This window comes from Eulemur rufifrons, chromosome 5, assembly GCF_041146395.1.
Source record: "Eulemur rufifrons isolate Redbay chromosome 5, OSU_ERuf_1, whole genome shotgun sequence".
NCBI classification, from domain to species: domain Eukaryota; kingdom Metazoa; phylum Chordata; class Mammalia; order Primates; family Lemuridae; genus Eulemur; species Eulemur rufifrons.
This window is the reverse complement of record NC_090987.1, coordinates 45126333-45141310: the sequence shown is the minus strand read 5'-3', so window position 1 is coordinate 45141310 and position 14978 is coordinate 45126333. Positions and strand designations below refer to the sequence as shown.

The 14978-nt window shown below is 40.7% G+C and overlaps 1 protein-coding gene across 17 annotated transcripts in view; it reads left to right on the top strand.

Moving 5' to 3' along the window:
- The window catches only part of DLGAP1 (DLG associated protein 1), a 329447-nt gene extending 314827 nt beyond the window's left edge, over positions 1–14620 (top strand). For 11 of the 17 annotated variants that reach the window (XM_069468246.1, XM_069468237.1, XM_069468233.1 and 8 more), the window contains 3 exons: positions 3459–3550; positions 8238–8390; positions 11228–14620. In XM_069468246.1, the coding sequence (XP_069324347.1) occupies positions 3459–3550; positions 8238–8390; positions 11228–11437 (455 nt within the window). In that variant the 3' untranslated portion in view covers positions 11438–14620. Of the gene's footprint in view, positions 1–3458; positions 3551–8237; positions 8734–11227 lie in introns of those variants that run through there. The other 6 variants (XM_069468241.1, XM_069468247.1, XM_069468244.1 and 3 more) reach the window with 2 other exon arrangements.
- The last annotated feature ends 358 nt before the right edge of the window (positions 14621–14978 follow it).

Here is a 14978-nt window from a genome sequence, read left to right as displayed (position 1 = left end):
CAAGGACGTTTTTGGAGGTAACGGATATATAGTACCTTAGTGGGTGATGGTTGATAATCACAAGTATATACGTATATCCTGAATGGGTACAATTTTCATATATCCATTATATGTCAATAAAGCTTTAAAAAAAAGTTATGTTTATAAAACAATCAAAACTGTGTGGTATTATTGGAAAGATGAACTATATTTAGGCCTTTTCCAGAACTTTCTAAAACCAGGTTGGGCTGTTTTATATGTGTGGGAAAAGCCCACAGTTGCAGCCTGTATATGTCATTTACTATTTCTTCCTTTTTTACCTGGCATTCCTGAAACAAATACAGTCATTCCTCAGTATTGGGGGCTGGTTCCAAGACCCCCCTCGCCCCCACCCCACAGATACAAAAATCCACAGATGCTCAAGTCCCTGATATAAGGTGGTGTAGTATTTGCGTATAACCCATGCACATCCTCCCATATACTTTAAATCATTTCTAGGTGACTTATACTTAGCTAACACAATGTAAATGCTATGTAAATAGTTTTGAAGGGAATAATGACAAGAAAAAAAGTCTTTACATGTTCAGTGCAGACAAAACCATCTTTTTTTCTCCCCAACATTTTTGACCCATGGTTGGTTAAATCCACAGATGCGGAACCCACGGACACAGAGGGCCAACAGTATTTTCCTTTCCACCCTGCTGAAGGTTGGCATCGAACGTTTTAGAGTAGTTTCCAAATGACATCAAGATGCTTCTTTCTTCTTTATCTCATTTCTTTACCAACTTTCAGCCTTTTTTCTTTCTACTTCTTACCTCTACTGGTGTTTGCCATTTATTATTAATTTCTTACTTCCTCAAGGTGTGTGTAACGAATACAAAATTTACTTTCAGGAGAAAAAATTTATTTCATACACCAAGTGAGTGTCTAAAGGAAAAACAAAACAAATCAAAGAAACTCCATGAAAGCTTCTTTTGTAAAATTAAAATGAGTTTTTAGTTCTCTGGAAAAGAAAGTGTGGAAGGCAAGGCAATGTGAGTTGTCATCTGCTTGTCCCAAGGCCTCCTGTTTCATGGTCTCACCCTCGGCCCAAGTGGTCATCTCCCCACACTGGGCCTAGGAAATGTCACCTCCTGGACAGGGGAAATGCTGGTATCCTGGAGCCAGTAGGGAATTTCCATGCAAGGAATGCGATGGCAACGCCTGGGAAATGGAAGGGCTACAGCTCCACCCCACTGCTAGGGCTCTCGCCAGACCGTGCTGAATAAAGAAAGATGCCCATTGTTTTACTTTCTAGAAGATACCTGAGCTAGCCTCTACCTATGCGGTTGTGTGGTACTTGATTGCTTAGAGCAGCGCTTTCCCCTCATTGGAGAATCCCCGTCCTGCTCAGCTGGTCTTACTCTGGTGGTCTGTCACCCAGCTGAGGTGAGTTTTTAGGCATATCAAAGTAGCTGCAATCTCTGTCATAATTCCCAGGAGCTATGGAATCCCAACCAGCAAATGAGACTTAAGTACCCTAGTTCTAAGCTCCCAGGATTCGTTCTGAGATTTGCTGATCTCACACTCCTCCCCTTCGGGAAGATAATTCAGAGAGATTTCCTTAAACCTCACAGTCTGCCCAAAGCCCCATGTTCATCTAGGAAGTGTCTGGTCCATATACCTTCTCAGATCTGGGACAGGTCACCCAGAAGGCATACCTGGCCCAGGAGACCAGGATATCCAGCCATCTTTAAATAATCCAGACTTCGGTTTTTTCTCTCTTCTCTTCTGGCCAGAGCAAGAGTGGCTCTCACAGTGGGCACACCCATAGAGGAAGCATAGTTTTCTCATCCTAGGTAATAATCAGCATTTTTTAAGTGCTTATGATATATCCAACACTGTCCTAAGCAATTCAGATACATTAACACTTTTAACCTTCACAACCACCCTACAGATAGGTACCGTTAGCTCCATGTCACATATGAGAAAACAGAGATGGTGACCAGCAGTAGCTGGTAAGGACTGCGCCCCACGCAGGGTCTGAACTCTCAACTTACCCGCCGAGCCCTGTGTCTCCATCTGCCGTCCTTTCTGCTTCCGAGATGCTGAGAAAGGGGAAAACAGACCTCACACAACTGATTTATCAGTGAAAGAGGAAAAGGATAACCATCCCAAGAGATTTTAAAAGCAGATTGAAAAAAAGTAAACTTAGGCCTAAGGAATTGCAGCTAGAAGGCTGTCAGGGGGATGGCTTGGTGTCTCCGAGGTGGCAAATACCTGCCCGTGAGCTGCTGGTGTGACTGGTGGCATGTTACAGAATTTATGAAAGTGCTCAGAGTTACATTGTGCAGGAACGCAGAAATATTTGCGTAGAGCTAGGGACAATGTGCATCCAAAACCATCATCTAGCCTGGCAGTTACGAACAAACGGAGTCTCAAATTACTAGAACACCCAGGGCCAGAATGAAGTTCCTTTTTCTTTTGTTTTCTTCTCCTTAGACATTGTGTGGAATGAGGTCGAGAAAGGGAGACCTAGTTCCGCCCCGGAGTCTCTGGCTCTGTAAATTCAGAACAGCGAGATTGCTTAACTCCTTCCCATACTGTCCCTCCCCGTGAGGATTTCTAAACCGAGCGAGTGCTCTTCTGAGTTCTCCCGCTCTAGTTTGCCATGCAGGAGCCTTGTCCCCTTCCGTCCGGACGGGGAGGGCGTGCAGAGAACCGCCCGGAGGGTGGCAGGGCTCCAGTGGGGCAGGGGGCAAGGCACTGGCCTTACAGGGCAGAAGGCAAGAAATAGCTTGCAGAGGGCCAGGCTTGCCGCACAGCGCATAGGAGATGAAACCTATGCTAACAGCAGCCCTGGGCTGCAAGGAGTGAAAGCTGGGACGCTGCTGGCGTCCCCTAGGCAACAGGCTGAACATGCTCACTCCTTAGAAAAACCTTTCAACCCGCCCGTGGCTCTTTCCTGACTGTACCAGTGGCCGAGCTCCGGAAAAATAATGAAGGCTATGGATGGGATGTGGTGAGTGCCAAGAGATTCCCCCTCCAAGTTAGGGGTTGCTTTTCTTGTGTTCGGGTTCGATTAGAAAGACAAGCCAGCAGACCATGATTGCTGACTCCTTAAATTCAGAACTATACTGGTAAACACTTGAAATTCATCCTTAAGGGAAAAAGAGGTTAAAAAAAAAAAAAAAAACTCAAAAAACTATTCGCCTTTTCTCTTGGTAACATCCAGTTCTGTGCTGGAAAACTCCATTACTCCCAAGAAAGATGCATGATGAGCCTGTGTTTTTCTGAGTTCATTTTGTACTTGAACCTAGGCGCCTCTGTGACAGTAACGCAGTCATCAGGCTGTCTGGGTGGGTGTGAGCGTCCGGGCGCGTGTGTGCTGTTTTCTGTTTTCCCTAGTGATTACAGCATAACTTCCTCTTTGCTTTACCAGACTAAATCTCAGCAGTGAGGCAAAATGTGTAAACTTCTTGTTTGTTTGCTCTTTTCAGTTCTAGGGAAAATCCGAACCGCAGTGGGCAGTGCCCAACTCCTCATGGCCCAGAAATTCTACCAGTTCAGAGAACTGTGTGAAGAAAACCTGGTAGGTAACATTTCCCTTCACTACAATGTGCCTGTTAAGTACCCTGAGAAGAACGTGTCATCAAGACTGGCCCAACTAAAGTAAAACTGATTTTGAACCCGAGTCAAGGCCCATGGAAGTCTCTTACCTGGAATAGAAAGTTTTCCAATGAAATCTTATTTCCTGCTTTTCTTAAAATTAAAATATTTGTTTTACACTTAAATAGTCTTAGAGGGAAAAATCCAATCAAGTTAAAACCCTGTTTCCTGCTTTTTTCTAACTGAAAAATTTCCATTTTCCTGGCTTTCACATGACATCTCTGATTTCATTTTTCTTACAAAAATATGAAGTAGCCTGACTGATATTTCAAAAATGATATTGCCAAAAAAATCAATTGGGACAGTGATTTTCTTTCTAAAATAGCAGTCAGTGACTATTTCCTAATCAGGATTCTCTGTTTTAACTGAAGTGCCAGAGGTCAAGGGCATCACAAAATGTAGATTTGATCTGCCTGAGGCAAATGAAGAATTCATCCTCCTTGGACATACAAAAACAAAATAGAGCAAAACAAAGAAACAAAAGCATCACTACCAACAGCAGCATTTTAAAAACTGACTGCAAAATAAAAGGGCAAGAGCTTCCTCACATACGCCTTTTTCTTTAAAAAAAATGCTACTATCTCTATAATTGTCATTCTTAAGAATAGCTTTTATTGCTCAATTATTAGTCATGCTGGATCTAAAAGAAAATGAAAAGCAGCTTGTTTATCTTGTGGAAAGTGAAAACATAATTATTTGCAATCTAAATGACTGAAAATATGATTTTAGAGGGTTTTTTTTCTTTTTTTTACATCTCTCAACAATTGACAGGCATGATTTTAGAATTTTAACTACTTCTTCTTATTAACAAGGACACATACAGATGAAAAGAGATTCATTTAGACAAGGATCAACCAAGAGAAAATACAAAGCATGGAAAAGTTGATGCTTTCCATCCCTCTTCTCCTGGCTTTTCTTTCTGAAACCTCCCTCTAAGGTTGTCCCCCTCCAACACACACACACACACACACACACACACACACCCCTATAGTTTGCTTTCCTCTCTTGCAGCAAAAATAACCTGGCCATTCTACCTTTTTAGAAATCTATTCTGGATTATGAGATAATTCATATTAGCAAATATATTGGTAAGTGCAATTCCACAAATATTTTACTGAGTTTCAGCTTGTGCCAGGTACAGAATTCCCACTAATTTGCAAACCTGCTGAGTGTCACATGATTCTTCATTCTTTAACACATTAACTGCCATGTGAGTTGATCTAACTCATGCTGGTTTTGAGCCCAGGGCCTCGTGAAGCATATGTAACTCACTCATCTCTTCACCCTGGGGGCCACATGAACTGTTTTTGAAGTTGCGTATAACTCATGCACAGAAAACAGTAAAAAATAATAAATTTTTCATTAAATTAGAAAGGATCATTTTGTTTTGGAATTTATTCTATTTTTGTAGTAAAACACCATGGCCCCAAAGAAAAAACTTTTTTTTCTAGTGTGGCAGTCAGTGAGTTAAATGTAAGAAAGCTCATAGGCATATTGCTCCAACTGGCCAATAGGTACATGAGGAAGTCAGCATGTACATGCTGCAGGGAAAAAAATAGCACACCTTTGTTAAAAGAATTATATGATGAACAGTATATTATGAAGTAGAACTAAAGCACTGTACAGATTTTTAAAGACAAAATTGCAGACAAAATTTTTTGAAAAAATGTGCAGACTTCTAGGAAATGTTAATCTTATTAAAGGCAGCTTTTAACATTTCCTAGTTCTTTTTTTTTTTTTTTTGAGACAGAGTCTCACTCTGTTGCCCAGGCTAGAGTGAGTGCCGTGGCATCAGCCTAGCTCATAGCAACCTCAAACTCCTGAGCTCAAGCGATCCTCCTGTCTCAGCCTCCCGAGTAGCTGGGACTACAGGCATGCGCCACCATGCCCGGCTAATTTTTTCTATATATATTTTTAGCTGTCCATATAATTTCTTTCTATTTTTAGTAGAGGTGGGGTCTCGCTCTTGCTCAGGCTGGTCTCGAACTCCTGAGCTCAAACGATCCGCCCACCTCGGCCTCCCAGAGTGCTAGGATTACAGGCGTGAGCCACCGCGCCCGGCCCATTTCCTAGTTCTTGATGGGCTGACATTCCTTGGCCACTAGAGGAATTTGCTGGTAAAATATGAGAAGCACTGTTAGAGGTAGACTGAGGCACACTGGGGGAGGAGGGTCGTGATGCCAGTCAAACATGGCCCCTGCGAAAAAAGGTCCAAGAACCCACTATGTGAGTTTTTCAATTTCTGACACCACGCCAAGGGCTTTTCAATTTCTGATCTGGTCAGACTCTCAAAGTGAACATATGGAGTTGATAGTGACGTTATTTTTATGACAGTTTTACAGATAAGCAAAAGGGGTGGAAAAAGCTAAGAAACTTGTCCAGGGCCCCATGGTGAAAGGCAGAGCCAAGATTCAAATCCCAGTCTATTTGACCTCCAACCCTGCAAATCTCACCCAGGGTTTGAGTTCGCTCTTCATCCCCTGGAGCGGAGTCTGCTCCACCCGCTTTGCAGCAGGAAGCACGACGGCCTGGTGGTGGCGCTGCTTAGGGCCACAGCTGCAGAAAAGTGGCACCATGATTGGTCAGAATCAGATCCGGCCCTCCTTTTTTGAGTTCCCACTCTGAGCAGGAGAAAATCATAGCTCTTTATTTTGAAAACACACGTTATCCCAAACTAGGCTCTCAGGCTTAGAATGAATGCATAGAAACCCGCCTTTTTCAACATAAGGAAACTGAGGAACCCAGCCCTCCTCTGCCCTCCACTCTCTCCCCACCACCTCCGGTCCCCAGGGTGGCCTGGCTTACATTAAGGATCAAGCTGTCACCCCTAGTGCACAGGATGTCACATGATCCACTGATTTGGGGAATGGCTGAGCCTAAGCTCTTTCTCTGTTTCCCCATCTACCTTCTTGACAATGTGGGGCAAAGAGCTTCTTTATGAGAAGGGAACAAACTGCCCATGATACGAAGTTGAGTAAATTTAAGAAAACACTACGATGTACTCGCACTAACTCTCTGGGCCCCCTGAACTATCTTTTCATATATTGTGGCACTGAAACAATTTAGCCAATAGGGCTGGTGACCTCAAGACATCACTGAATTTCAAAATATGAACAGTTTAGTTTTTAGGTACCAGTGAAATAAAGCCAAATATATCGTGAGATCATAAAATTCTATTTGAGAGGCACTTTGTCAAAACTATTATCTGTTTATTCTGAATATCTAGATACTGAGAAACACTTCTTTTTAGTTTACTAAATCAAAATACTACAGAGAAACCCTTTCTTTAATTCAGCCATTATTAGCATAGATTTTAATACACTTACAAACTTTAAAATTTATTTCTTCTAATGACCTTCAGAACTGTGGGTAGTTTTGGAACTGTAAATTTATAAGTACATCTTTATTTATATTTATTTAGAGCCAGGCCCATAATACTAGTCCATTCAAGGACTTAAAAGTTCTTTCCAACCTATTAATTTTGATGGTGATCGACCTTGCACTTTCTGAAATTCTGATAATATCATTTTTTATTAGCAGTTAGTTTTAAAAGTACAAACTGGCCTCACATTTTTGTATGACGTGAGGTTTCATAGTCTATCCAGTTACCTGAAATACCGAGGGGTAACCAAAACAGACACCAGCTAGAAGCTTTTGACATACAGAGGCCCCCATGAATGGCTTTGGCTACTGTTGCAGGTAGTGATTAACCAAAACCATGGCACCTTCAGTCTCTGAGTTGTGTTTTTTCTTAGATCATATAAATTAAGGGCATACTTTCTATTGTCAGGGATATGTGGATGGGGCAAAGAAAGTCAATCCTGAACCGCTGAAGAATGTAGACTATTATCTAGCAAATGGGTCATTATAGACATAGATATGTATGTGTAGGTAATGCATTCTCACATTTGTCATATTATGCTATGATCAATTTAAAGCTAATTTCCAAATGATTTTGTTAAAGCAGTCACATGATAAAATTGCTTCCTATATTAGTAACATCTTGATTTTTTTTTATTTCAGCATATTATGGGGGTACATAAGTTTACATTATGTATATTGCCCTTGCCCCCTCCAACATCTTGATTATTAAACACATAGTACTTTGAAAATCCATATTTTATTACTCATCATTTATTTACCCTAGTATTTTACTCAACATGAATATTAAAGCTAATCTTATTTTAGATTCCTTATCTGTTCTCTAAATAAATTGTATGGCATGCAGTCGAATGCCAACTGTAATAATAACATGCTGTATTTTTTTTCAAAGATGATATTTTTATTTAAATGTGGTGTTTTAAAATGCATCCTGTAATAGATCACACGTTCTGGGATTTTTCAAATGTTTAGACCTTCCCCCATACCACATTGATAGATGTTATAACACAACAGAAGAGTTTTACAACCTTGACATTTGAGAATCCCTGACTCAAATGGATGATTGTATAAAATTACCATTTGTAGCCTCACTTTTTTCTCCTGTCTGAAAACCAAAAGGAACTCATCCTCCTTATGTTATTTGAAATATTTAAAAATGCCTCTTTGGCCCTGTGCTTGTTGTCACAAATTGCCTCTAACGCACAAATATTTTTCTTTCTCTTGTACAGAATCCTAATGCTCATCCAAGGCCCACCTCCCAGGATTTGGCCGGGTTTTGGGACATGCTGCAGTTGTCCATAGAAAATATTAGTATGAAATTTGATGAACTTCATCAGTTAAAGGCCAATAATTGGAAACAGATGGATCCCCTTGACAAGAAGGTAGAACAATGTAGATTTTGTATGGTTCATTTAAAAACCTGCACAAACACTGGACAGTCTAAATAGGCTTCTGCATCCAGTACTGCTGTTTACAATGTGAAATGGAGCTGATATCATATTAATTTAATTGTAATGACAATGTTTACATAGTAATCATTTGGGATATCATCTGTAATATGTTTCAGGCATATTTTTAAAGAAAAACCTGTCTTTGTGAATTGGAAAATGGGAATGTGGCACTTTTTTGTTAATTAAACTTTAAGTTAAACCATTTTAGTCACTGGAAGGAACTGCCTCCATTTTGCTTTTTAAACTAAAATAAATGACATTTTCAGTGCATGAATCCATAGAGCAAGAGTTCAACTTCCTTACACCCTTAGGATGTGTTTTCAAGAAAAAATAGGAAGCCCTGAAAAATAACTGACTTTGATAATCATTTCATAAATATAGTAATAAAGAAATCACTGTTGTTCAAGTCTAAAAATATACACCATAAAGTTTCACAGTAATTACATAAATGTTGGGATTTTTTTTTTTAAGAGTTTTGCTTTTGGTTGATTTGCCTTGGGAAATATTGCTCACTGGGGTCCTTATGCAACAGTTTAGAAATAAAGACTTAAATTATTTTACCTTAATTAACCAATTGTAATTTTCACATCTGATTATGGTGGTTCTCGCAGGCTCACACAGGTATCCAATGTCCAGCTCCCCAGACTGGCCTGTCAAGCATGGCTTTTTTAACCCTTTGCTTTTCAATGGCCTCAAATCAAATAGTTCCAAGAGAGTCAATCTCTGAAAATTAGGGATGGCTATTCCTTTGAAGTGCTGGTGTCCCTGTCCTTTTCAGGTCACTCACCTATCAGGGAACTAATAGCAATCCAATTCCTTCCACTGCTGTGCATCATGTTGTCAGGATTCTTGGGGTCAGTGAGCTCCCAGGAGAAATCTAGTCCCAAGGGACCATCTGTAGGTGGCAGGAGGGTGATGCTCTCATCCCTCTCTCCCATCTCAAGTTCTGTCACCATCAAACTGGGGCTTTAGTGGTGAGCTTGAAAGTACAATCGACGTATGTGTGCAGCCTTTCACTTGGAAAGCCAAAAGTTTGCACCCAATCTAGTCTCTTTAATCTATGTTTAAAACAATCTGCTAAATAAGCTTTTTAAAATCAACCTTATTTTAAGAAAACACTACAGATGTACATATGCTGGTAATTCAGTTTCTAGAGCTGATCTATGTATCTAATTCCTTATTCACTGATTTTTTAGAAAAATTATTGTTAAAAAATAAAATGTACAAGGAAAGGAAAATGACTAAAAAGTATCCAATATTCATACTTTTAAAAATATCCACTGAGTTACCCCACAATGAAGATTTAAAATGTCCAATAGAAGTGCTGTTAAGAATTGATATATGATATATTGTAACACAATAAATCATTAGTTAGATTGATTTTTAAGTTTTTTTTTTTAATGGACTGTCTATGATCAGACATCATCACCCCATGAATCTGAAGGAAAAAACGAACAAACACAATGCAAGTTGGTAGAATATTGTCTCCACTGTGCTCTCCTTTTCTCTTCTTTAAGCCACACAGACCCCACCTTAAACAGCCAGGGGAGCAAGGCCAGAGTGATCAGTCGGCTGGGCTCTGCCCTGGCAAGCAAGGAAGAGCTGCTGTGCTAAGCATGGGTGTAAAGGCCAAGAGTGCCCTTTGGAGAATCACCGAAATGATTCATATCACTGGAGATGATATGTTCTCCATAAAAACATGAGAATCCGCATTCTAAGATAATTTTCAAGTTTAGTTTTATGAGAAGTGAGGGCATTTTATTTAAAATGAAAACATCCATTATGTGAATCTTCTCACAGTCTGCCAAGTTCAACCGTCTCTTCCTAAAATTCCTTTGTGGTTTAGATGCCCCTTCTTTCACGCTGCATTTTTTTTTTCCTACCAAAGGGATGAATGCCTTTTGTTTTTGCAGTGGCATGGAAAATATCTACCTGTTTTATAATTTGCTGCGGATAAGAGGGATAGCCTCTCTCATCCTGTGTTAACGTTTTGTGGCACGGTTTCTGTCCCGGTGATTGGAATTGCCTTCGGGCCACCACAGCCATCCCGAGGCCCCTAATGAGAGTCATCTTGGAACTGACTCCACTCCGGAGCCTAGGAAACACCAGTGTCCTCCCTCTCCGGTGGCCCTGTCCAGTAGATTGCTTGTGTGTTCGTGTGTGATGTGCAAAAGGGCCTAACTCAGTGTGGCACCAACAAAGCTAACGACCGCAGCCATAAGTCATATCTCTTCTTCCTCATTTGGTTATTTAGGTTTGGGGGGTAAGGGCGGCCGGGTGGGCCGGGGGAGAGGGCGGAGATGTTTTTAATCTCTGAACCAAGTTCGCACCTGATGACTTGCCTCCTTAGAGGGGGTGCAGAGTTCTAAGATGCTGCTGCCGCTGCTTCCTAGCCCCTCTCTGGTACCAGGAAGAGTCTGGAGTCTCCCGAGAGAACCACACTCAATGTGCTGGGAGCTGCAGCCTTTCAGCAGGGGGGTATTTTAAATACCCACGTCCTTCCCTTGGAGAGACCTAGTTCTGCAACCCAGCCTTACCCTGGGCATTAAGCTTACCGGGATTTTTTTTTTTTTTTTTTTCCCTGCATCTTTTGAATACCCAAGCCAGAATAATGAAGAAAAAATAAATATATACAGTGTGCAGATCAGAACTAACCACCCTTAGGTTAAAAAAAAAAAAAAAAATGTTCTAACTACTGACCTATCCCAGTTTTTCCCAAGCTTGTCCTGAGAAGCTGTGTAATGTCCTGAACCTTCTGCTTTGATCAGGAGCGAAGGGCCCCTCCTCCAGTGCCAAAGAAGCCGGCGAAGGGCCCCGCGCCGCTGATCCGGGAGCGCTCGCTGGAGAGCTCGCAGCGCCAGGAGGCCCGCAAGCGCCTGATGGCCGCCAAGCGCGCCGCGTCCGTCCGCCAGAACTCGGCCACCGAGAGCGCCGAGAGCATCGAGATCTACATCCCCGAGGCGCAGACCCGGCTCTGAGCCCGCCGCAGCCAAGTATCTGTCCCCCCTCCTCCTCCCCTCCGCCCCTCTGCCGTCTCTCCTTCCTGTCCCCTCCGAGCCCGTCCGTTTCTGCGCTCAGTGACTTCCACTGTCGTGGCGTAGTTGTCCATCTCGCAGGAGCCGTCCGCCAGCCCCGCCCCGCCCCCCACGCCACCCGGACCGCTCGGCCCATCTTCTTCACCGCGCTTCGCCCCCCGTTCCGATGCTGTCACCCTGCCTCATACAGAAAACCAACCCTTTGTTTTCTGGGCAAAGCCAAACCCACCCGTGTAGAAATGACACCTTTAGGTCACCCGCCATCCTCAGTTCTCTCGAGCTAGTCTGTTCCTAGAGCTCAGCAATATACAACCATAGGGTATTTCAGAAATCCAGTATTACAGGGTGATCCTTTGGGACTTACCGTCTTCCACGTGAAAGAAACTAGGGCTCCCTTTATTTCCCCTAAATGGTTATTCTTTTCAAAAGCAGATGGAGCACTTTATTTCCAACCTCAGAAATCACACCAACTCACCAGAATCAATGAGGTGACAAAGAGAGAGAGGGGGGACCAAGTCTGGCCTGGGGGTGGGGGACCTGGATGTGTAGCAGGGAAAGGAAAAGCAAAATCTGCAGGTGCCAGGGGCACCTGCGCCGCTCACAGCTGCACAAACTGCCTCACTGTTAACTTCATCAATCACAGCTTCAAATGTTTCAATCAGCAGAAGATTGTAAATTCGATCTTTCAGGGAAATCAATCTATTCCGAAAGGCAATAAAATGAAGAAAGGCAAGGCCAAGGAAGCACTGATGGTTTAAGATACAACATAAGGGATTTTTTTTTTTGTGCTATTATTGACAATTTAGACCTGAAATGCTTTATCAACTTTTATTGTACTATGTATATTATATCGTTGTTGTGGTGGTGGTCGTTAACGGGGAAAGTGTTGGTTCTATTAATTTGTTAGTGTCCATCCTGGTGGGCCTGGCCAATGACACATGTATAAGTACACATCTGCTTACGAAGCGCTGTAAATGGCAGCAAGGCTGTTTTCAGAGAAAAGTGTGGGTTTTCCTACCATCCCTTTGAATGCTACACATCCATTTATTTTAACCCAAGTCGTTCATATTTCAGATATTTTCTCTCCGTTAGTCTCCTCTCACTACTAGACAGAGTCCAATAGTACCTAGCATAGGGTTTTGTCCTATGTCGAATGGCTAAAAATAAATCTTCTACCCCAATAGACATGCTGCCTCACTCCAAAGAGCTGTCGCTGTCATCTTGAGGTTCTACATAGTGAGAGAAGAAATTTGACCTGCCAGGGTCAACCACCATAAGGCAGGGAGAAAAGTCATGATTTATAAAGAACGAAAGAAATCCAGGCTTTTGGCAGAGATTGTTGATTTACATTTTGAGTCATGATTGATGGGCAGTATGCATTGGTGTCTAGCTGAAGCTGTCTTTAAATGCCCTTACTTGTAGCAGTTTAAACATTTAGAATGTGGCGATCTTAAAGTATCACTGGCATTTTATGTCCAGCTCACACCCTAAAGCATTAGAAATTACCATTGAAAAGTGAAAGACTTTTAAAAAACATACATCAAATATGCTTGCACCAGAAAAGCTTTTGTAAAAAATACACTATCATAGCCAGGTGCTAATTTAATTTTATTTATGAAATTAAGAGAGGTGATGGGTTCTGGCGACAAATATTTTCACAAACATATTCTAAAACCACTAGAGAATTCGCTACCTCTCAGAGCCATTGATGCTTTGAGCTATCTTTATAAACAGGGCACAAATGTTTACTGCTGTGGTTTACAAGAAAAGGGCTACTAACTTATTTTAAAACCAACCAACCAACTTTTAACTAGGGTGAACAAAGCACCTCGAGCGCTTTGTGCAATTGGAGCATACAGAGATTTTGAGCTTCAAGTATTTGCTAGTTTTAAAAAGAATACACCTTTTCTTTACCTTATAGCAGCAATGAAAAGTCACAAGTCACACAAAGTTTGCATCGAGTAAGGCCAACTGCCACTTGGGTAGCCTATGGTCACATTCAACAGTGAGAATGACTCAGAACTCCCAGATTAACAGGAGGAAGCAGCATTCATTCCAAGATCCATCTTCGTAATTACAGCTCCGTGCCCTGAGGTAGAGTTAAGATTTGGATTAAGAAATAGATTTCTAATACGATTCAAGATCATCCTACAATAATTTCTTTGGAAACTGTTTTAGCCCAGGATATTTTAAAGAGAAACAAGAGAAGGCCTATTTATCTTGTCTAAGTGAATGGTATTTGTATATTCATAAGCTATTTTTGGTAAGAATTTTAAATCTTTTAGCTCAACGCCTACAGGGCATCATGACCTTTGCCTTCCTTAAAAACACAGCTTAAATTGTATAAACACTTTATAAAAAGCTAATTATTGTTGTTAGAACATGACCCCACACAATGCTGCTTGACCCCTTAAACTGACATTCATGAGCATAACCTTTGTTACATTGTTCTTTTTGATGTAATTTGTAGAAATGTTTTTTAGTTCATAATGGAAAATGTATGTACCCTGAAAAATTACTTATTTTGTTTAACTTTGGTATAAAGGTGTTGGGCATTTTCTTGGGGAGGGAGGGATTACAAAAGAAGTTTGTCTCCCACATCAAAAAACATTCAAAGAAATTAAGTATTTATTATATTTTTTGCAGATGTTTCCATACAATTCACATAACCTTTTTGTAAAGAGAGATGAAGAAATGGATTAAAGATTTTTAATATTTGAAATGGTAAATAGAACTAATTTATTTGTAATATATTTCTGTTATTTATAGATGTTTCCTTAATGTTTGACTGTGCATTACCACTTTAATTTAAGCCTTATCCTTGTGAATTTACCATTTCTTTTTTAAAACATGTCTAGATGCATATTTTAAATAACTGGAGTGTAAATCACTAGCATATCCAAGTTCCCAAATGTAATTTTTAAAAATTATTTTGGTTTGGAAAAAAAAAGATTCATTTGAAAGCCTTCAGATGGAGGGGTGGGGAACATTTTTATGGCTTTATGAATTGGAATTTCATAGGCTTATTTACCTAGATTGTGTGTGGACAAAAAAAAAAATTGTAAATAGATGAATGTTTCCCATAATGTAAAAAGAAGAAATTAATAAAATAATTAATGCACTGCTTTCAGGTCTGTGTTTTTACTACAGAGTCCTGCTTCTTCCAAAATATAAGTAATTGTTTGTGAGGAGAGCTAAGCGATTTAGAAGTGTGTCATTCTAACTTTCACTGTAACAACGTGTGCTATTCACTGCTTAGCAGGTAGGGAGAGCTTGCATCCTGTTTAAGGGATTTCAATACTGAAGACTTAACAAGTCCTTTTATTCTGATAATCACAGGAATATGAAGTTTCTGGTCAAGAGCTGGATTTCAGCGAGAATCAGGCATATTTTCTAAAGGAAGTTGTTAGCCTTTCAAATGTGCAAATCCATATATATTTCATGCACTTTGATTTCTTTGCCTACATTTCATCCATTTTGTTTC